General features: G+C 42.5%; 1 protein-coding gene across 1 annotated transcript in view; it reads right to left on the reverse strand.

Moving 5' to 3' along the window:
• The window catches only part of LOC115168510 (sterile alpha motif domain-containing protein 10), a 126,587-nt gene that overhangs the window by 10,873 nt on the left and 93,561 nt on the right, over window positions 1–22,153 (reverse strand). Inside the window, exons 3-4 of the mRNA XM_029723866.1 lie at window positions 14,803–14,971; window positions 7,955–8,095 (exon numbers count right to left, since the gene is read on the reverse strand). Of these exons, the coding sequence (XP_029579726.1) occupies window positions 7,955–8,095; window positions 14,803–14,971 (310 nt within the window). The remainder of the gene's footprint in view (window positions 1–7,954; window positions 8,096–14,802; window positions 14,972–22,153) is intronic.

Raw genomic sequence — 22,153 nt, forward strand, 5'->3', positions numbered from 1 at the left:
ATGTTGGTTGCATTGGTAACATCGAAGTCAAAGTTCGGTAGCATGGTCCAGCTAGTTAAAATGTTGGTTGCATTGGTAACATCGAAGTCAAAGTTCGGTAGCATGGTCCAGCTAGTTAAAATGTTGGTTGCATTGGTAACATCGAAGTCAAAGTTCGGTAGCATGGTCCAGCTAGTTAAAATGTTGGTTGCATTGGTAACATCGAAGTCAAAGTTCGGTAGCATGGTCCAGCTAGTTAAAATGTTGCAAATGTTTGAGCGGTGTTGTTTGCCCTCTACTTTTTTTTCAAGGTACAAACACCAGTGAATGGGGACAGCACCAGGTTTTGCCCAGAACTGCCTGTTCACCAGCCCCCAGCACTACCTCAGCCCCCAGTACTGACTGGTCGTCAGCCCCCAGCCCATCTGCAGCACTGAGCTGCAGTGCAGTATGGGAAACAATCTCCATGCCTGACCTTGGAAGTTCTATCCTGGGCCCACCTCCAAGACCTACTCCACTGGCCTGCTCCTCATCAATGCTACAAGTAGTAGAAGGGAGAAGAAGGGAGAAAAGCGCTAAAGACTCAGTCCTTGACACATCATTTGCAAAGGCATTCCAAATCAAGATCTGGAGAACGTCATGTACCGAGCCACCAGCTTGTCCCAGAGGCAAATCATTTCAGACTCTCCTCCTTTACTCTGATACCATCTCCCATATTCTGTTGTCCTCTTCCCTCCTCTCCTCACCAGGTACACTGCTCTCCACAGACACTCCTCTAATTTCCACCCCTCTTTTCATCCTCTACAGGGCCCTGGCACCTATAGCAGATTTCATGGATGAACTATCGGCAAAACTCTGGGGGGAATTTGATCACCAGCTGCATGAGTTCATGCATGACTTCAAGAAGAGGATAGGGACCGAACAACTGGGACCACAGACATCTCAGAAGTCAGACACTAGACAATTATCAGCTCCCTACTTAGTTCAGTTCTTTCTGTTTGTATGGTTGTGAGGTATTGTTTGTTTTTGACTACCTACCTGTGTTTGACTATTGCCTGCCTGCCTGCCTGCGACCATGATTTCTGCCTTCTGTGAAGGCTTAATAAACATCTGCCGCGCTCTGCGTGTGAATCTACACCTTTTTCTCCCTGAGTATTCATTACACACGTCTGTTCTTAGCAGACACTTTTGTATTGTATTGTGGTTTACTTTCATAGGCAAGAATAAAGGTGTGCTGCAAGAGCTCTGTTGGCATTTCTTCATCCCAAAACAAGGTGTTTCAAAGCATTCTATCTGAACATCAAGTTCTGACAGTTGAGTTCAGCTACTTGTGTGGTGTAGTTCAATCTAATCTAAATGAATGCACACTGAGACAACAGAATCAAGTTTCATTTTATTAACAAGATTAAAACTCTACATTTTAGTACAAAGTACTTTGGTTCACAATGCACACATAAAGAACTGTGTGCGTCCATCAATGGGTTTCTGTGTGAGCAGTCCAAACAAAGGCCTATTCTGCATGATTGGCTGGCCTTGGGTTGAGTTGTTCTCTCCTAACCATGTCTTCCTGCCATGGCACACATCAAGGGGGGAGAGGAAGAAGTCCCTGAACTTCAAATCAAAATCACATTTTTATTGGTTACATACACGTGTTTAGCAGATGTTATTGCAGGTGTAGCAAAATGCTTGTGTTTCTAGCTCCAACGTGCAGTAATATCTAACAATTTCACAACAATACACTCAATACACACAACTAAGTAAAAGAATGGAATTAAGAATATATAAATATTTGGATGAGCAATGTCAGTGTGGCATAGACTAAGATACAGTGCAATAGAATATAATATATTATATACATATGAGATGGGTAATGCAAAATATGTAAACATTATTAAAGTGATTAGTGTTCCATTAATAAAGTGGACAGTGATTTCAAGTCTATGTATATAGGGCAGCAGCCTCTAATGTGCTAGTTATTGCTATTTAACAGACTGATGGCCTTGAGATAGAAGCTGTTTTTCAGTCTCTCGGTCCAAGCTTTGATGCACCTGTACTAACCTTGCCTTCTGGATGATAGCGGGGTGAACAAGCAGTGGCTCGGGTGGTTGTTGTCCTTGAAGATCTTTTTGAACTTCCTGTGACATCGGGTGCTGTAGGTGTCCTGGAGGGAAAGTAGTTTGCCCCTGATGATGCGTTGGGCAGACCGCACCACCCTCTGGAGAGCCCTGCGGTTTGCGGGCGGTGCAGTTGCCATACCAGGCGGTGATACAGCCCAACAGGATGCTCTCAATTGTGCATCTGTAAAAGTTTGTGAGGGTTTTAGGTGCCAAGTCAAATTTCTTCAGCCTCCTGAGGTTGAAGAGGTGCTGTTGCGCCTTCTTCACCACACTGTCTGTGTGGGTGAACCATTTCAGTTTGTCAGTGATGTGTACGGCGAGGAACTTGAAGCTTTCCACCTTCTCTACTGCGGTCCCATCAATGTGGATAGGGGGGTGCTCCCTCTGCTGTTTTCTGAAGTCCACAATCAGCTCCTTTGTTGTGTTGACGTTGAGTGAGAGGTTAATGCCTAGCGGCTAGAAACATGGCTGCCATTTCTATCGGCGCCATGTTTCTTGTTTTACTTGCAAGCCATGTCGCCCTGGCACAAGAGAGTCTCCCTGGCTCTTGGAGATTGTTGTACTCTGCCACAACTATGATTGTGATATGTGGTTATCCCACCTAGCTATATTAAAATGAAATATACTGTACTGTAAGTCACTCTAACATAGTATAAAAACATCTGCTAAATGACTCAAATGTAAATGTAAATGGGCCGACCAAGAATAGTCATCCTTGCAGCCATGATGCCGAATGCATTCTCTAGGACTCTCCGACAATGAGAGTAGTGGTAGTCTTAACCGCCCCCCTCTTTTCACTTCCTCCTTTCCTCATCCCAACACTCACTACCTCCACCCCCTACCCCTTAATCACCCCTCTCTCACCTCCCTCACCTCAATCCAGTCGTCACGCTACTTCCTCTCCTCTCTACATCCTTCCACCACATCTCCCCCCCCCCGCACCCACCTGTCCCCTTGGTTCTCAGGTGTTTTATAGGGACACTCAATTAGCTGTCTCTGATAGGACACAGTCAAGGCTTGTTGAACTGGGAAATTAAATTTGGTACTCTATTAACAGAAATGCCCGACACAGCATTTTAATTATCTCTCTCTTTCTCCCTATTTTTCTCTCTCTCTGTGTATCTATCTCTCTCTCTCTGTCCCTCTCTCTCTCCCTGTCTATCTCTTTCTATCTGTCCCTCTCTCTCCCTGTCTATCTTTATCTGTCCCTCTCTCTCCTTGTCTATCTTTCTCTATCTGTCCCTCTCTCTCCCTGTCTATCTCTCTCTATCTGTCCTTCTGTCCCTGTCAATCTCTCTATATCTGTCCCTCTCTGTCCCTGCCAATCTCTCTATATCTGTCCCTCTCTATCCCTGTCTATCTCTGTTTTTTAAACCAGGTTTGCTGTTTATTTTAACAATATGAGATGGAAGGAAGTTCCATGCAATTAGGGTTCTATATGATACTGTATGCTTTCTTGAATTTGTTCTGGATTTGGGGACTGTGAAAAGACCCCTGGTTGCATGTCTGTTGGGATAAATGTGTGTGTCAGAGCTGTGTGTAAGTTGACTATGCAAACAATTTGGGATTTTCAACAAATTAATGTTTCTTATAAAAAGAAGAAGTGATGCAGTCAGTCTCTCCTCAACTCTTCGGCAAGAGTGACTGGCATGCATAGTATTTATAGTAGCCCTCTGATTACAATTAAGAGCAAAACGTGCCGCTCTGTTTTCGGCTAGCTGCAGCTTAACTAGATATTTCCTTGCAGCACTGGACCACACGACTGGACAATAATTAAGATTAGACAAAACTAGAGCGTGCAGAATTTGCTTTTTGGAGTGTGGTGTCAAAAAAGTAGAGCATCTCTTTATTACGGCCAGACCTCTCCCCATCTTTACAACCATTGAATCTATATGTTTTGACCATGACAGTTTACAATCTAAAGTAACACCAAGTAATTTAGTCTCCTCAACTTGTTCAACAGCCACACCATTCATTACCAGATTCAGCTGAGGTCTAGAACTTAAGGAATGATTTGTACCAAATACAATGCTCTTAGTTTTAGAGATGTTCAGGACCAGTTTATTACTGGCCACCCATTCCAAAACTGACTGCAACTCTTTGTTAAGGGTTTCAGTGACTTCATTAGCTGTGGTTGCTGATGCATATATGGTTGATTCATCAGCATAAATGGACACACATGCTTTGTTTAATGCCAGTGGCAGGTCATTGTAAAAATAGAAAAGAGTAGAGGGCCTAGAGAGCTGCCCTGCGATACACCACACTTTACATGTTTGACATTAGAGAATCTTCCATTAAAGAAAACTCTTTGAGTTCTATTAGATAGATAGCTCTGAATCCACGATATGGCAGAGGTTGAAAAGCCATAACACAACATTTTTTTTCAACAACAGGTTATGGTCAATAATATCAAAGGCTGCACTGAAATCTAACAGTACAGCTCCCACAACCTTACTTTCAATTTCTTTCAACCAATCATCAGTCATTTGTGTCAATGCAGTACATGTTGAGTTCCCTTCTCTATAAGCATGCTGAAAGTCTGTTGTTGATTTGTTTACAGAGAAATAGCATTGTATTTGGTCAAACATTATTTTTTCCAACAGTTTGCTAAGAGCTGGCAGGAAGCTTATAGGTCTGCTGTTAGAACCACTCTTGGTTACTCTTGGTTACCACTCTCTGTTCGTTGTTGGCATTTCCTGGCTAAGCTTGCCCACTTTGCCAATGAAATAATCATAAAAATAATTGGCATTAAATTTAATGGTTTTGTGATGAATAAGCCATCTGATTCAATGAAAGATGGAGTTGAATTTGTCTTTCTGCCTTTTCCATAATTCTTTATATCATTGATCTTGCCTTCATAATACAGTTTCTTCTTTTTTTGTTGAGGTTAATCACATAATTTCTCAATTTGCAGTGTCAGCCAGTCAGATGTGCAGCCAGACTTACTAACCACTCCTTTTGCCCCATCTCTTTCAACCATAGAGTTTTCCAATTCCTCATCAATCCATGGAGCCTTAGTACCCACAAAATAGCACCCGCAAAACACCAGTTTCAACGTCAACAGTGAAGAGGCGACTCCAGGATGCTGGCCTTCTAGGCAGAGTTGCAAAGAAAAAGCCATATCTCAGACTGGCCAATAAAAATAATATACTGCTCAAAAAAATAAAGGGAACACTTAAACAACACAATGTAACTCCAAGTCAATCACACTTCTGTGAAATCAAACTGTCCACTTAGGAAGCAACACTGATTGACAATAAATTTCACATGCTGTTGTGCAAATGGAATAGACAACAGGTAGAAATTATAGGCAATAAGCAAGACACCCCCAATAAAGGAGTGGTTCTGCAGGTGGACCACAGAACACTTCTCAGTTCCTATGCTTCCTGGCTGATGTTTTGGTCACTTTTGAATGCTGGTGGTGCTTTCACTCTAGTGGTAGCATGAGACGGAGTCTACAACCCACACAAGTGGCTCAGGTAGTGCAGCTCATCCAGGATGGCACATCAATGCGAGCTGTGGCAAGAAGGTTTGCTGTGTCTGTCAGCGTAGTGTCCAGAGCATGGAGGCGCTACCAGGAGACAGGCCAGTACATCAGGAGACGTAGAGGAGGCCGTAGGAGGGCAACAACTCAGCAGCAGGACCGCTACCTCCGCCTTTGTGCAAGGAGGAGCAGGAGGAGCACTGCCAGAGCCCTGCAAAATGACCTCCAGCAGGCCACAAATGTGCATGTGTCTGCTCAAACGGTCAGAAACAGACTCCATGAGGGTGGTATGAGGGCCCGACATCCACAGGTGGGGGTTGTGCTTACAGCCCAACACCGTGCAGGACGTTTGGAATTTGCCAGAGAACACCAAGATTGGCAAATTCGCCATTGGCGCCCTGTGCTCTTCACAGATGAAAGCAGGTTCACACTGAGCACGTGACAGACATGACAGTCTGGAGATGCCGTGGAGAACGTTCTGCTGCCTGCAACATCCTCCAGCATGACCGGTTTGGCGGGGGATCAGTCATGGTGTGGGGTGGCATTTCTTTGGGGGGCCGCAGAGCCCTCCATGTGCTTGCCAGAGGTAGCCTGACAGCCATTAGGTACCGAGATGAGATCTTCAGACCCCTTGTGAGACCATATGCTGGTGCGGTTGGCCCTGGGTTCCTCCTAATGCAAGACAATGCTAGACCTCATGTGGCTGGAGTGTGTCAGCAGTTCCTGCAAGAGGAAGACATTGATGCTATGGACTGGCCCACCAGTTCCCCAGACTTGAATTCAATTGAGCACATCTGGGGACATCATGTCTTGCTCCATCCACCAACGCCACATTGCACCATAGGCTGTCCAGGAGTTGGCGGATGCTTTAGTCCAGGTCTGGGAGGAGATCCCTCAGGAGACCATCCGCCACCTCATCAGGAGCATGCCCAGGCGTTGTAGGGAGGTCATACAGGCACGTGGAGGCCACACACACTACTGAGCCTCATTTTGACTTATTTTAAGGACATTACATCAAAGTTGGATCAGCCTGTAGTGTGGTTTTCCACTTTAATTTTGAGTGTGACTCCAAATCCAGACCTCCATGGGTTGATAAATTCGATTTCCATTGATTATTTTTGTGTGATTTTGTTGTCAGCACATTCAACTATGTAAAGAAAAAAGTATTTAATAAGATTATTTATTTCATTCAGATCTAGGATGTGTTGTTTAAGTGTTCCCTTTATTTTTTTGAGCAGTGTATATTAAGTTGGGAAAAAGAACAGAGACACTGGACAGAGGAACTCTGCCTAGAAGGCCAGCATACCGGAGTCGCCTCTTCACTGTTGACGTTGAGACTGGTGTTTTGCAGGTTTTCTAATGATCAATTAGCCTTTTAAAATGCTAAACTTCGATTAGCTAACACAACGTGCCATTGGAACACAAGAGTGATGGTTGCTGATAATGGGCCTCTGTACGCCTATGTAGATATTCCATAAAAAATCTGCCGTTTCCAGCTACAATAGTCATTTACAACACTGTATTTTATGTTATTTTATTTACATTTTTGTGTGTTCTTTAAAAAAACAAGGACATTTCTAAGTGACCCAAAACTTTTGAACGGTAGTATATATATATAATTGTTGAGGCCCTCCGCTCGAGGACACTGTGCCCAGGTTAATGAGGACACAATGTTGACGAAGAAGGCCTCAAAAAATTTTACGAATCCTTACAGGTGAATAATAATTCATAACAGATCAATAATTTATTTCTATACATATACATACTGTATATTTCATATCAATATTAATATAATCCAAGTTTTTCTCATAATAGTAGAACGTGTCATTAAGTGTGATTAAGTGACATTAATCACCCACCTACTGGTTCATAATAATGACTATTCCACCCTGACAAAGTAACCCCTCTAATTGTATGTGAAAGTAAATTCAGACTGAGGTTGGGTTTAAGTAGGCTACATTGACATCTGATTTGCAAAACAAAGGACACCATCATTTCAACGAGAAGTTAGGTTTCCTATCATTCATCCATGGTTGACTGGATCTTTGGAAGTTTAGAGGTAGTTACCATTAGCACTATAAATAGGATGCCAAACTCATGATATTAATAATACACTTTTACCTTTGACTATATTGTATTTTATACTGCTGTGCTCTATCCTCATTAGCAGCTGAATCCAGGTCAGCACACAGTGACCTCAGCAGGCTATTGACGTCTGGATATGTGTGTTTATGGAACACTTTACATGTCCTTAAACACACCTGCGTGCACAGACTCACGCACGCACACACACACACACACACACACACACACACACACACACACACACACACACACACACACACACACACACACACACACACACAGTGCTCACCTCTGCTGAGCAACTGCAGGTTGCGGACCTCCTCTCTGACTTGTAGCTGAAGGACCTGCTGTAGAACCTCCTGTCTCAATGTTTCCTGGACAATGCCCATCCTCTCCAACTTCTCCCCGTTCAACCTCAGCAATGCACGACCTGGAGGGAGGGAGAGGGAGAGGGAGAGGGAGAGGGAGAGGGAGCAAGAGAGCGAGCGAGCGAAAAGGAGAGAGGCAGATACTATGTTAGAACAGACTTTGCTTTTTTACAGAATGGTTAAGGTAAGATTAAGGTTTGGAATAAAGTTAAAAAAGAACGAAAAAGCAATGGGATTGAATATATTACACCGATCCGCCAGCCCCGTCCACAACGCCCTAGCAAAACCCACGCCTACTTGATGTTACAGCGCCCCCGTTGCCCCTAGCGGCTGGTTTTCATCTGCCGACGTCCTGTTTACCTGGACCGACGTTGAATTTCTCAGTGGATCTTGAGCGACCTGTCTGGTGTATGTGTCTGTGCGTCTGTGTGCCTGTGTGCCTGTGTGTGTGTACGCTGTTGATTTACATCTAAGCGTTAAGTGCGTATTCTCTGCTTTACCTATGAGTCGTCATGACAGCGAGCAGGGTGGCGAAGTGAGGTTTATACAGCCAGACGATTTACTGAGGATGTTTTAACTAGAACACCAAGGTGTTAGACCGCCAGGAAACAAACTTTTAACATACCATTACCCACAGTAAGCATCATGCACACACACACACACACACACACACACACACACACACACACATAAACTCAGAGATGACACATGCATGTCTACTTTATTACACACACACACACACACACACACACATACACATGGGATGGGCTTGTCCTTCAATGGAGAGGAGAGTGAAGGAATCCATCAAAGCTGTAGCAGCCTAGGTCTACATGTTAATTAGACACATTACTCATACTGTTAGCTCTCCTAATCAATCCATCCATTCTCATTTCCGCCTCTGGACGTGGACACACCTCAAAAACCCAGCACACACACGCACACACACCCTCTCTGTCCAGCCCTCTCCTTCCATCCCACCTCGGCGAGTGTGTCTCTCTTTCCTGCCCCCAGAAACATGGTGTCCTAGAAAAGCTGCCCTTGGTTCCTTTGTGTACAAACAAGACAAAGCAGATGAAGAAAGCTCCAATCCAATTCCCCTCCGACAGACTTAATACAGAGCCTAATAATGGCCTGCAGATAGAGATAGCAGCTAGCAGCCTCAAAGAGAAGAAGAGAATAAAGAGAGAATGGAGAAGGGGAAAATAAAATAGACCCTTCTACTGTTTCTGTGGAAACCGTTTCGTTCAATCGTTAATTGGTGATAAACAAGTTCTGAGGGCAAAAGGGAGACATTTCTGTCATGGCCGCCACAATAACGACACTTCATATTAAAACAGCACACAGTAAGTGAATCTTTTGTATTTGAAAAATTATTTTGGAGTGAAATTAAAGTAGAGTTTCTGAGGCTTCCAAAACCATATCGCACGTAGTCGTTAGACATGGTTAGACGCGGTTAGACAGAGTCCCGCTGTGGTCAATTGTTAAACTGAGAACCCTATGGCTGTATGGCATTGGGTTCTCAAGAGCTAACGCATCTCTGGTCCAGGGTGTAGCTTGAAACTTCTTAGGGCTAGGCCCCTTTTTTCTCAATTTCCGCCTGAATGACGTGCCCAAAGTAAACTGCCTGTTGCTCAGGCCCTGAAGCCAGGATATGCATATAATTGGTACCATTGGAAAGAAATCACTTTGAAGTTTCTAGAAATGTTATAATAATGTAGGAGAATATAACACAATAGATATGGTAGGAGGAAATCCAAAGAAAAACCAACCAATTGTTTTTGTTGTTGAGAGAGACCATCCTCTTAGAAAGGCAAGTAAAAGGTCTTATTGGAATTAGCTCCCTGGATGCAATTCCTATGGCTTCCACAGGGTGTCAGCAGTCTATTTTCAAGGTTTCAGGCTTGTAACTTCGAAAACAAATAAGAAATATCAGTTTTAGTACAGGGACACAGTCTTGGAAATTCATGTTTGCGCGTAAGAAATATTATAGTTTGATTACATTTTAGGGTATCTGAGGAGTAAATAGAAATGTATTTTGACTTGTTGAAACAAAGTTTAGGGGTAGATTTTCAGATTCCTTTCTCTGCAAGTTGAACGAGTGGATTACTCAAATCGATGGCGCCAACTAAACTGACTTTTTGGGATATAAAAAATGATTTTATCTAACAAAACGACACCACATGTTAGTTCAGGGACCCTTTGGATGACAAATCCAGAGGAAGATTTTCAAAAAGTAAGTGAGTATTTACTCTTTATATGTGAACGTATGAAACCTGTGCCAGTGGAAAAATATTTTGATGTGGGGCGTTGTCCTCAAACAATCGCATGGCATGTTTTCGCTGTAATGGCTACTGTAAATCGGACAGTGCAGATAGATTAACAACAATTTACGTTTTCAGCAAATATAAGACACTTATATGTACCTAAATGTTTAACCGCTATAATAACTATTCAAATTTATTTGAATTACACGCCCTCCAGTTTGACCGGAAGTTGTCCCGCTAGCGGGACACCGATCCTTATTAAGAAAGAAGGATAGTGCAGGTAGCAGTGGTTATTTACACAGAGTGTACAAAACATTAAAGATACCTACACTTTTCATGACAGACTGACCAGGTGAATCCAGGTGAAAGCTATGATCCCCCTCATTGACACATGCCCTTAGTGCCTGGTCGGTAATTTAGTCATGATTACTACAAGGTTTAGGTTGCTAGGTAAGTTCATTTAGCCAGCTATCTAAAATAAATTGCAGGCATGGGCTTATTGAGTGACTGTCAGTGACTGACATAACAAGAGAAAAACTGCTGATGCACAACCACATTTAGAAATGTCACCTTGTGTAATCTACTATTATAACTCTTAACAGTAAGTTGAGACCCAGACTGAATTACCAAAAAAATAAGAAAATCTGTGGTAAAAAAGTGTCTGTTTATTGCTTATTGCTATGCCTAAACCATTGCCTAAACCATTGCCTAAACCATTGCCTAAACCATTGGCTAAACCATTGGCTAAACCATTGCCTAAACCATTGCCTAAACCATTGGCTAAACCATTGCCTAAACCATTGGCTAAACCATTGCCTAAACCATTGCCTAAACCATTGCCTCATGGTTGCAAAAAACCAAGTAACTGGTTGAAAACTATTTTACCTGACACAGAGGTTGTATTGGGCTAAAATATATACCAAAGACTAATAACCATCCTCACATTCACACAGGCCTTTCTAACTTAACCTGTACATGTAATAGCAGAGATCTCAATAACCAAAATAATACATTCAATGAAAAATGAAAACTGCAGGAAAAGGGGTGTGCACTTCTTGAGCAACTGTGGATGTAGACCTACATACATGTACATGTCTGCGGGTGCACCTCGTATAGAACACCGATGTACACGAGTGGAGCTCCGTCAAGCAGCAACAAACACAAAGCACTCACCACTAAACACTGCAATTGTAAACTGAGGGAAAATACCTTCACTTGAATCACATGGGGATTTGCTAGCAATAGGTAATGGGAGTAGCCTAATGAATAGCATCAAACACATCTTTATAACAATCAGGTTCTATATGTAATTCTATGGCTAGATTATTCTCTATTTAACAGGTCACTGGTGCTGCCTGTTGCTTCCACATTTTAAACACATAATGAGACAAACTGACTGCACTTCTGTTTGTTTGTGTTTGTTTGTGTGTGTGTGTGTGTGTGTGTGTGTGTGTGTGTGTGTGTGTGTGTGTGTGTGTGTGTGTGCGCGTGTGCGTGTGCGTTTGCGTGTGTGCGTGTTTGTGAATGTGTGTGTTCATGCATGTGCTAGTGTCTGTAATATAACATATAAATATATGATTAATAAATAAAAGAGATATGATCTGCTGTTGCTGGGTTATCTGTAACTTGAGGCAGGCAAACACTGTGTACGTGTATCAAGGTGCAGAGTGACTTAGTGAGTGATGGCTGACCCTGCAGTTTAGAAAAGCAATCTGTTCTCCGTGAGTGGCTCTGAAAGGGACCTGTTCTGTACTGTCTGACTCAAGGCTAAGAGAACTGAGAGCTCATATACAGTACTTACTGTGTGTGTGTGCGCGCGTGTGCATGTGTGTGTGTGTGCATGAGTGTGTGGATGTCTGTTGTTAGCAATGTGTCTAACGCATGTGTGTGAGAATCCAGAACACCGTAAACTACGTCCGCTTCAACAGCTTTCCTTTTCTTTCACAAAAACACAGCGTTCCTTTCTTAGCTTTCGCTGCATGAATGGTCTTCAAATCTCCTTGTGAGAGATTTAGGTGTAAACCGTTTCTTAAGTCCCGCAGCTGAAAAAGCGAAGCTGTGGAACCAGCGAAGAAACTAAAAATACAACTTGTGTGAGATTTGGTTTCTCAGGCTAAGCCTTTTCAGAGACCTGTGTGAATTGGTCCCAACTCTCTGGGTACAGGAGCTTCAGTTCTCTGGGCGGTGGAGAGTAGCGGAGTGTAGAGAATAAGCTTGCAAAACTAGGCTTGGGTGATGAATAAACTTGCTTGAGATCTGAAGGCGTTAGCTCCTGGGGCTACTATAATGCCTGTCTGTATAGTGCCTTCAGAAAGTATTCACACCCCTTGACTTTTTCCAATGTTTTTGTGTTACAGCCTGAATTTAAAATGGATTACATTTTGGGATTGTTGTCACTGGCCTACAATACCCCATAATGTCATGGTGGAATTATGTTTTTAGAAATGTTTACAAATTAATAAAAAATTAAAACCTGTTTGAGTCAATAAGTATTCAACCCCTTTGTTATGGCAAGCCTAAATAAGTTCAGGAGTAACAATGTGCTTAACAAGTCACGTAATAAGTTGCATGGACTCACTCTGTGTGCAATAATAGTGTTTAACATTACTTTTTAATGGCTACCTCATCTCTGTACCCCACACATACACTTATCTGTAAGGTCCCTCAGTCGAGCAGTGAATTTCAAACACAGATTCAACCGAAAAGACCAGGGAGGCTTTCCAATGCCTTGCAAAGAAGGGCACCTATTGGTAGATGGGTAAAAAAAAAAGCAGACATTGAATATTTCTTTGAGCATAAAGAAGTTATTAAATACACATTCGATGGTGTATCACTATACCCAGTCACTACAAAGAGACAGGCGTCCTTCCTAACTCGGTGAGAGGAAGGAAACCAGTCAGAGATTTCACCATGAGGCCAATGGTGACTTTTAAACAGTTACAGGGTTTAACGGCTCTGATAGGAGAAAACTGAGGATGGATCAACAACGTTGTAGTTACACCACAATACTAAGCTAAATGACAGAGTGAAAAGAAGGAAGCCTGTACAGAATACAAATATTTCAAAACATGCATAATGTTTGCAACAAGGCACTAAAGTAATACTACAAAAAATGTGGCAAAGCAATTAACTGTTTGTCCTGAATACAAAGTGTTATGTTTAGGGAAAATCCAATACAACACATTACTGAGTGCCACTCCTTAATTTTCAAGCAAAGTGTTGGCTACATCATGTTTTGGGTATGCTTGTAAACATTAAGGATTGGGGAGTTTTTCAGGATAAAAAAGAAATGGAATGGAGCAAAGCACAGGCAAAATCCTTGAGGAAAATCTGGTTCAGTCTGCTTTCCACCTGACACTGGGAGATGAATTCACCTTTCAACAGGACAATAACCTACAAGGCCAACTCTACACTGGAGTTGCCTACCAAGAAGACAGTGAATGTTCCTGAGTGGCTGAGTTACAGTTTTAACTTAAATCTACTTGCAAATCTATGGTAAAACCTGAAAATGGTTGTCTAGCAATGATCAACAACCAATTTGACAGAACTTGAAGAATTTTGAAAAGAATAATGGGCAAATGTTGCACAATCCAGGTGTGGAAAGGTCTTAGAGACGTACCCAGAAAGCCTCATAGCTGTAATCGCTGCTAAAGCTGCTTCTACAAAGTATTGGCTCAGGGGTGTGAATACTTATGTAAATTAGATATTTCTGTAGTTCATTTTCAATAAATTTGCAAAAATGTCAAATATATGTTTTCATTTTTCATTATGGGGTATTGTGTGTAGATGGATGAGAAAAAAAATATTTCATCCATTTTGAATTCAGGCTATAATACAACATGTGGAATAAGTCAAGGGGGTATGAATACTTTCTGAAGGAAGTGTATATTTTCTTAGTGAGTGTTCTGACTGAGCTGTGTTCTCTCTCTCTTTCTCTCTCTCTTTCCAGGGATCCTCCATGCTTTAAGGGCTATCAGCAGCAGGACAGCCAGGAGTTGCTTCAATACCTTCTGTGAGAGTGGAGCAGACCAAGGCAAGCTACACATTACCTGTGATAGTGGGGTGGGAGAAGGTTTCTACACATTACCTGTGATAGTGGGGTGGGAGAAGGTTTCTACACATTACCTGTGATAGTGGGGTGGGAGAAGGTTTCTACACATTACCTGTGATAGTGGGGTGGGAGAAGGTTTCTACACATTACCTGTGATAGTGGGGTGGGAGAAGGTTTCTACACATTACCTGTGATAGTGGGGTGGGAGAAGGTTTCTACACATTACCTGTGATTGCATGGTGGGAGAAGGTTTCTACACATTACCTGTGATAGTGGGGTGGGAGAAGGTTTCTACACATTACCTGTGATAGTGGGGTGGGAGAAGGTTTCTACACATTACCTGTGATAGTGGGGTGGGAGAAGGTTTCTACACATTACCTGTGATAGTGGGGTGGGAGAAGATTTCTACACATTACCTGTGATAGTGGGGTGGGAGAAGGTTTCTACACATTACCTGTGATTGCATGGTGGGAGAAGGCTTCTACGTAGGTCAGGTAGTTGTGGGGACAGTGTTTCTTCAGCCACTTGCAGACGTCCTGTTGGGTCCACAGAACCACTGGTTTGGACAGACTGGACAGAGTAGGGCTGGTGTGGTACACAGTGAAGGCTTCGCCTGGACGCAGCTGAAACACACAGAGTTTGGCTTACGGTGTGTGTGAGAGTGTGTGTGTGTGTGTGTGTGTGTGTGTATGTGTGTGTGTGTGTGTGTGTGTGTGTGTGTGTGTGTGTGTGTGTGTGTGTGTGTGTGTGTGAACATGGAAGCAAGCATCAAGGAGACAGAAGTCATGATTTTTTATTTTGTTGCGTCAGTGCACTCTTTGTGTGGTGACTGAATGATCGTGTGTGAACATTATTTGTGGTGACTGAGTGATCGTGTGTGAACATTATTTGTGGTGACTGAGTGTTCGTGTGTGAACATTATTTGTGGTGATTGAGTGATGGTGTGTGAACATTATTTGTGGTGACTGAGTGATCGTGTGTGAACATTATTTGTGGTGATTGAGTGATCGTGTGTGAACATTATTTGTGGTGACTGAATGATCGTGTGTGAACATTATTTGTGGTGACTGAATGATCGTGTGTGAACATTATTTGTGGTGACTGAGTGATCGTGTGTGAACATTATTTGTGGTGACTGAATGATCGTGTGTGAACATTATTTGTGGTGACTGAATGATCGTGTGTGAACATTATTTGTGGTGACTGAGTGATCGTGTGTGAACATTATTTGTGGTGATTGAGTGATCGTGTGTGAACATTATTTGTGGTGACTGAATGATCGTGTGTGAACATTATTTGTGGTGATTGAGTGATCGTGTGTGAACATTATTTGTGGTGACTGAATGATCGTGTGTGAACATTATTTGTGGTGACTGAATGATCGTGTGTGAACATTATTTGTGGTGACTGAGTGTTCGTGTGTGAACATTATTTGTGGTGACTGAATGATCGTGTGTGAACATTATTTGTGGTGACTGAATGATCGTGTGTGAACATTATTTATGGTGATTGAGTGATCGTGTGTGAACATTATTTGTGGTGACTGAATGATCGTGTGTGAACATTATTTGTGGTGACTGAGTGATCGTGTGTGAACATTATTTATGGTGATTGAGTGATCGTGTGTGAACATTATTTATGGTGACTGAGTGATCGTGTGTGAAAACTATTTGTGGTGACTGTGTGAACATTATTTGTGGTGACTGTGTGAACATTATTTGTGGTGACTGAGTGATCGTGTGTGAACATTATTTGTGGTGACTGTGTGAACATTATTTGTGGTGGCTGAGTGATCGTGTGTGAACATTATTTGTGGTGGCTGAGTGATCGTGTGTGAACATTATTTATGGTGACTGAGTGATCGTGTGTGAAAATTATTTGTCGTGACTGTCTGAACATTATTTATGGTGATTGAGTGATCGTGTGTGAACATTATTTATGGTGACTGAGTGATCGTGTGTGAACATTATTTATGGTGACTGTGTGATTGTGTGTGAACATTTTTCCTGGTGACGACAATGTATCTAACCCTAAACCTAACCTCTTACCCCTAACCCTAATTCTAACCCCTGAACCTAAAATTGTCATGGTTCTACCTGCACCAGAAGGTCATCCTAGAGACCATCCTAGAGACAATTATGACCCTCAGGTGTGTTTTCTGGTTCTCTTTGCAGAAGCTTGAATTTTTTACTGTGTGTGGTCGTTTCCTGAGTGAGTTTTCGAGACTTAGTGTTTGTTGTTTTTTCAAGTGTACTGTGATCCTGCTGCTACCGTTTCTTAGTAAAGTCTTACGTTTATCCTTAACCACTGTGATTCCTCGTCTGGTCTCTCCTCTGCACCTGGGTCCAACCTCACTACGTCACAGAAATACATTTTACCTTGTTTTACTATTCTTGTAAGAACTATCCTTGTGGGGACCAGAAGTCCACACACACACACACACACACACACACACACACACACACACACACACACACACACACACACACACACACACACTCACACACACACAAACACACAAACACACAAAATGGCTGAGGTCCCAGGCACCATCTCTGCCCCCAATCTTGCATTCTCTAACTTTTGCTTCCTTTATTCAGCTGGCATAATTACAAAGTTTAATATGTCCATTCATAAGGTCATTGACCATTAATAAGGTCAGACCAGAGCCAGTGTCTCTCTGATGGATTCATGGATTACATCTATACATGCCACCTATTAATCCAGCCTGTGATTGGCCCAATGCTTGAAGCAAGGCAATTGGCCTTAATTTCCCTGAAATCTGTCACATAAACAGGGTTTAAATAGGCTCTCCACCATGACTCAATTTGATACTGCCACATTCACTGACACACACACACACACACACACACACACACACACACACACACACACACACACACACACACACACACACACACACACACAAGCATGCATAGACAAACAAACCCTACTAATCACTAGCTGAGACTCTATCAGGACTTTTCAAAAGCCTTGTTCACGGTGCAGGCCTTCATTCTCAAATCAGTTTTGTTTTTAAAATCTGTTTTGGAAAACTGACTGTCCAAACAGCAAGTTACAAGTGACCAAATTGGACTTGTGTGTTCAGACAGCAGTCATTTGCTGACATGGCTACACTAATTGCCATAGTAACGAGGGGTGTGTACACAGTGGTGTAGGTTGATTGGTGGTGGTGCTCCTGCTGCCGATCACTCAGAAGTTATGTAGCAACTAAGGTGACAGTGGGACTGTTAATGTAACCGTATTACCGCCACACCAGCGGTCACGAGTCCCGACCTGTCACCACCATATAGGCGGTCATGAGTCATGACCATAGTCAAATTTCACGTGACCGTTTTGTCATGGTAACTAGGCTTCCCCAAAACTGTGCTCTGATGCTGCTGATGGTCATTAGTATCCTACCAAACTTGCTAACTGCCAGTTGCTAATGGCCTGATATTCATCGATCTATTGTCCCTCTAATCACTCTAACAACAATGCAACCGCAATTTAAAATCAAATCAAACACTTCATGAGAGTCCATGAGCTCATGTTGCGCAACATTTCTATAGGCTATGCAATTGTGTAAGAAAACAGAGTTTGATGGCCTCTATTAAAAAGAGGAGGATCACATCAGCTTTCTATAGGCTAGGCCTACTATATTTATTTCTCAACTTTCCTAATATTTAAGCACATTGCTTCGCGTAACAACAGGAGTATAGCCTACCTAGCTGGCATGAAAATGAACCGTGTGATAGCGTCCTTCATTCTCTATTTAAGTGCATAGATGACAGGTATTTTTTTCCCCTAAATAATAATGGTCCATGCTATATCAAAAGTAATTTCACACACATACACTACCGTTCAAAATTTTGGGGTCCAATAGAAATGTCCTTGTTTTGAAAGAAAAGCACATTTTTGGTCCATTAAAATAACATCAAATTGATCAGAAATACAGTGTAGACATTGTTAATGTTGTAAATGACTATTATAGCTGGAAACGGTAGATTTTTTATGGAATATCTACATAGGCATACAGAGGCCCATTATCAGCAACCACCACTCCTGTGTTCCAATAGCACGTTGTGTTAGCTAATCCAAGTTTATCATTTTAAAAGGCATTAGAAAACCCTTTTGCAATTATGTTAGCACAGCTGAAAATTGTTGTGCTGATTAAAGAAGCAATAAAACTGTCCATCTTTAGACTAGTTGAGTATCTGGAACATCAGCATTTGTGGGTTCGATTACAGGCTCAAAATGGCCAGAAACAAGGAACTTTCTTCTGAAACTCATAAGGCTATTATTGTTTGGAGAAATTAAAGCTATTCCATGCGAGAAATTGCCAAGAAACTGAATATCTCGTACAACGCTGTGTACTACTCCCTTCACAGAACAGCGCAAACTGGCTCTAACCAGAAAAGAAAGAGGAGTGGGAGGCCCCGGTGCACGACTGAGCAAGAGGACAAGTACATTAGAGTGTCTAGCTTGAGAAACAGATGCCTCCCAAGTCCTCAACTGGCAGCTTCATTAAATAGTACCCGCAAAACACCAGTCTCAACGTCAACAGTGAAGAGGCGACTCTGGGATGCTGGCCTTCTAGGCAGAGTTCCTCTGCCCAGTGTCTGTGTTCTTTTGCCCATCTTAATCTTTTCTTTCTATTGGCCAGTCTGAGATATGGCTTTTTCTTTGCAACTCTGACTAGAAGGCCAGCATCCCGGAGTCGCCTCTTCACCTGGAATGCTTTTCCAATAGTCTTGAAGTAGTTCCCACATATGCTGAGCACTTGCTGGCTGCTTTTCCTTCACTCTGCGGTCCAGGTCACCTGTTGCAGCACTCTATCACTCTCCTTCTTGGTCAAATAGCTCTTACACAGCCTGGAGGTGTGTTGGGTCATTTTCCTGTTGAAAACAAATGACACTCTCACTAAGTAACATCAGATGGGATGGCGTATCGCTGCAGAATGCTGTGGTAGCCATGCTGGTTAAGTGTGCCTTGAATTCAAAATAAATCACAGACAGTGTTGCCAGCAAAGCACCCCCACACCATCACACCTCCTCCTCCATGCTTCACGGTGGGAACCACACATGCAGAGATGATCCATTCACCTACTCTGCGTCTCACAAAGACACAGCGGTTGGAACCAAAAATCTCAAATTTGGACTAATCAGACCAAAGGACCGATTTCCAGTCATTGCACAATCACATGCGAAACAGAGTTTTGACTGGTCACTTTTCAAAAGAGGATCCCAGCTTTCTCGTGCTGCTATATTTATTGCTAAATTCTTAAAATGAAGCACATTAATCCCCTTTATAACCTGGCATACATCGGCGGCGCGTGAGTTTCAAGTTTGGGGAAGCTCATTTTCACTTTATAATAAAGCATTCCATGCGTCATCACATTTGCAGACCTATGTAACATAGCCTACTATTTGTAACGTCATGAGTAGTTTGGATAGTCATAATTTAGGCTAATAATATAACTCAATCACTGTTCGCAAAAAAATACCGCTCAGTGCATGGCTGAACGTGCATAGTGTAGAGTAGGCCTAAGATATATCACATATGTTCCTTCTTTCTTTGCATGGGAAATATCTGTCCTATTATAAACACATCTCATGCAATTCTCCTACACCTTATATGACTGGAGATAATAGCAGAATCTTTCTTAATATGACAAATTACAGGGTAGCTTACTCTGCTGACACTGACAAACAGATGAATAGAAATGACATTTTTGTAAACAAAATGACTTTTAAGTAGCACTGACCCAACAATGATAAATAGTGACTATGGGCAGTGCATGGGGATATTGCTGATGCTCTCCGCTGGTGCCAATAAAATAGGCTATACTGTTGTTCGCCCAATTAAATCAAGGATTTTGATAACTAAAAGACAGATTCGTCTTTTCATTGTCTTCTCTTTACAGCAATAACCATTTGCTTTCCAAACTGCGATTGTATTTTGAAATATTGAAATATGCCTGGCTTGGCCTCTCTATGTCACAGTATCCACAGAAAAGGGTGCCCCTCCTCGGCTGGGCGGCACTCGGCGGTCGTCGTCGCCGGTCTACTAGCTGCCACCGATCTATGTTCTGTGTTCGTTGTGTTTTGTCTGTTTAAGTCCGCACCTGTTTCCGTTTCTGTAATTAGTGGGGGGGGTATTTAGTTTGTTCCTTGTGGTTTGTGTTTTGTGCGGGATTGTTAATTCGTCAGCGGGCAGGTCTGTGAACGTTTGTGTTTTTTTGCACATTTCTCCCCAGCGGATTCTCGCTAGAGGAATGTTATATTTGCCGGGCTGCGCCCCGTGCATATCTTTGTTTTCTCGGGGTTAACTGTGTTCCCGGGTGGTCTCTGGGCACACCCTATGCCCTTGTGTTACGCCAAGTGGTTTTTTCCCGGTGAAATAAATATACCGTTCTACGGCACAACTGGACTACGTCTCCTGCGTTTGACTCTGCCTTTTCCTCCTGCCTTACGGAACCGTGACACTCTACTTTAAACAGACAGTCGCAACTCAACAATAACCTGCCTTTCCCTACGACCTGCCTTTCCTTTAGGCAATACGATTTAAAACAATCCACAACTTATACTGAACAAAAATATAAACACATCATGCAACAATTTCAACAATTTTACTGAGTTACAGTTCATATAAAGAAATCAGTCAATTGAAATAAATCAATTAGGCCCTAATCTATGAATTTCACATGAAACAGCCATGGGTGGGCCTGGGAGGGCATAGGCCCACCCACTGGGGAGCCAGGCCCAGCCAACCAATCAGAATGAGGTTTTCCCCACAAAAGGGCTTTATTACAGGCAGAAATACTCCTCAGTTTCATCAGCTGTCTGAGTCTCAGATGATCCCGCAGGTGAAGAAGCCGGATGTGGAGGTCCTGGACTGGCGTGGTTACACGTGGTCTGTGGTTGTGAGGCCGGTTGGACGTACTGCCAAATTCTCTTAAACCTGTTGGGGCTAGGGGGCAGTATTTTCACGGCCGGATAAAAAACGTACCTGATTTAAACTGGTTACTACTCTTACCCAGAAACGAGAATATGCATATAATTAGTAGATTTGGATAGAAAACACTCTAAAGTTTCTGGTGTCTTTGAGTATAACATAACTCATATGTCAGGCCAAAACCTGAGAAGATTTCATGCAGGATGTGCCCTGTCTGACAATTTGTTGTCCTTCTAGGGCATCTCTATCAAAAATACAGCATCTCTGCTGTAACGTGACATTTTCTAAGACTTCCATTGGCTCTCAGAAGGCGCCAGAAAGTGGAATGAGAGCTCTGCAGTCTCCGGGCGAAAAACAGCAGGAGTTTTTGTGAGTGGTCAGGCAGGGAACACTGACACTGGAGCGCGCGTACACGAGAGGACTCTCTTTGAACGAATACAACATCGCCCGGTTGGAATATTATCGCTATTTTATGAGAAAAATCGCATAAAAAATAGATTTTAAACAGCGTTCGACATGCATGGAAGTACGGTAATGGAATATTTTGAAATGTTTTATCACGAAATGCGCCCGCGCGTCACCCTTCGGATACTGACCTCAACGCACGAACAAAACTGAGCTATTTCAATATAACTATGGATTATTTCGAACCAAAACAACATTTGTTGTTGAAGTAGAAGTCCTGGGAGTGCATTCTGATGAAGAACAGCAAAGGTAATCCAATTTTTCTTATAGTAAATCTGAGTTTGGTGAGGGCCACACTTGGTGGGTGTCAAATTAGCTAGCCGTGATGGCCTGGCTATCTACTCAGAATATTGCAAAATGTGCTTTCACCGAAAAGCTATTTT

Source organism: Salmo trutta, chromosome 30 (genome assembly GCF_901001165.1).
Source record: "Salmo trutta chromosome 30, fSalTru1.1, whole genome shotgun sequence".
NCBI lineage: Eukaryota > Metazoa > Chordata > Actinopteri > Salmoniformes > Salmonidae > Salmo > Salmo trutta.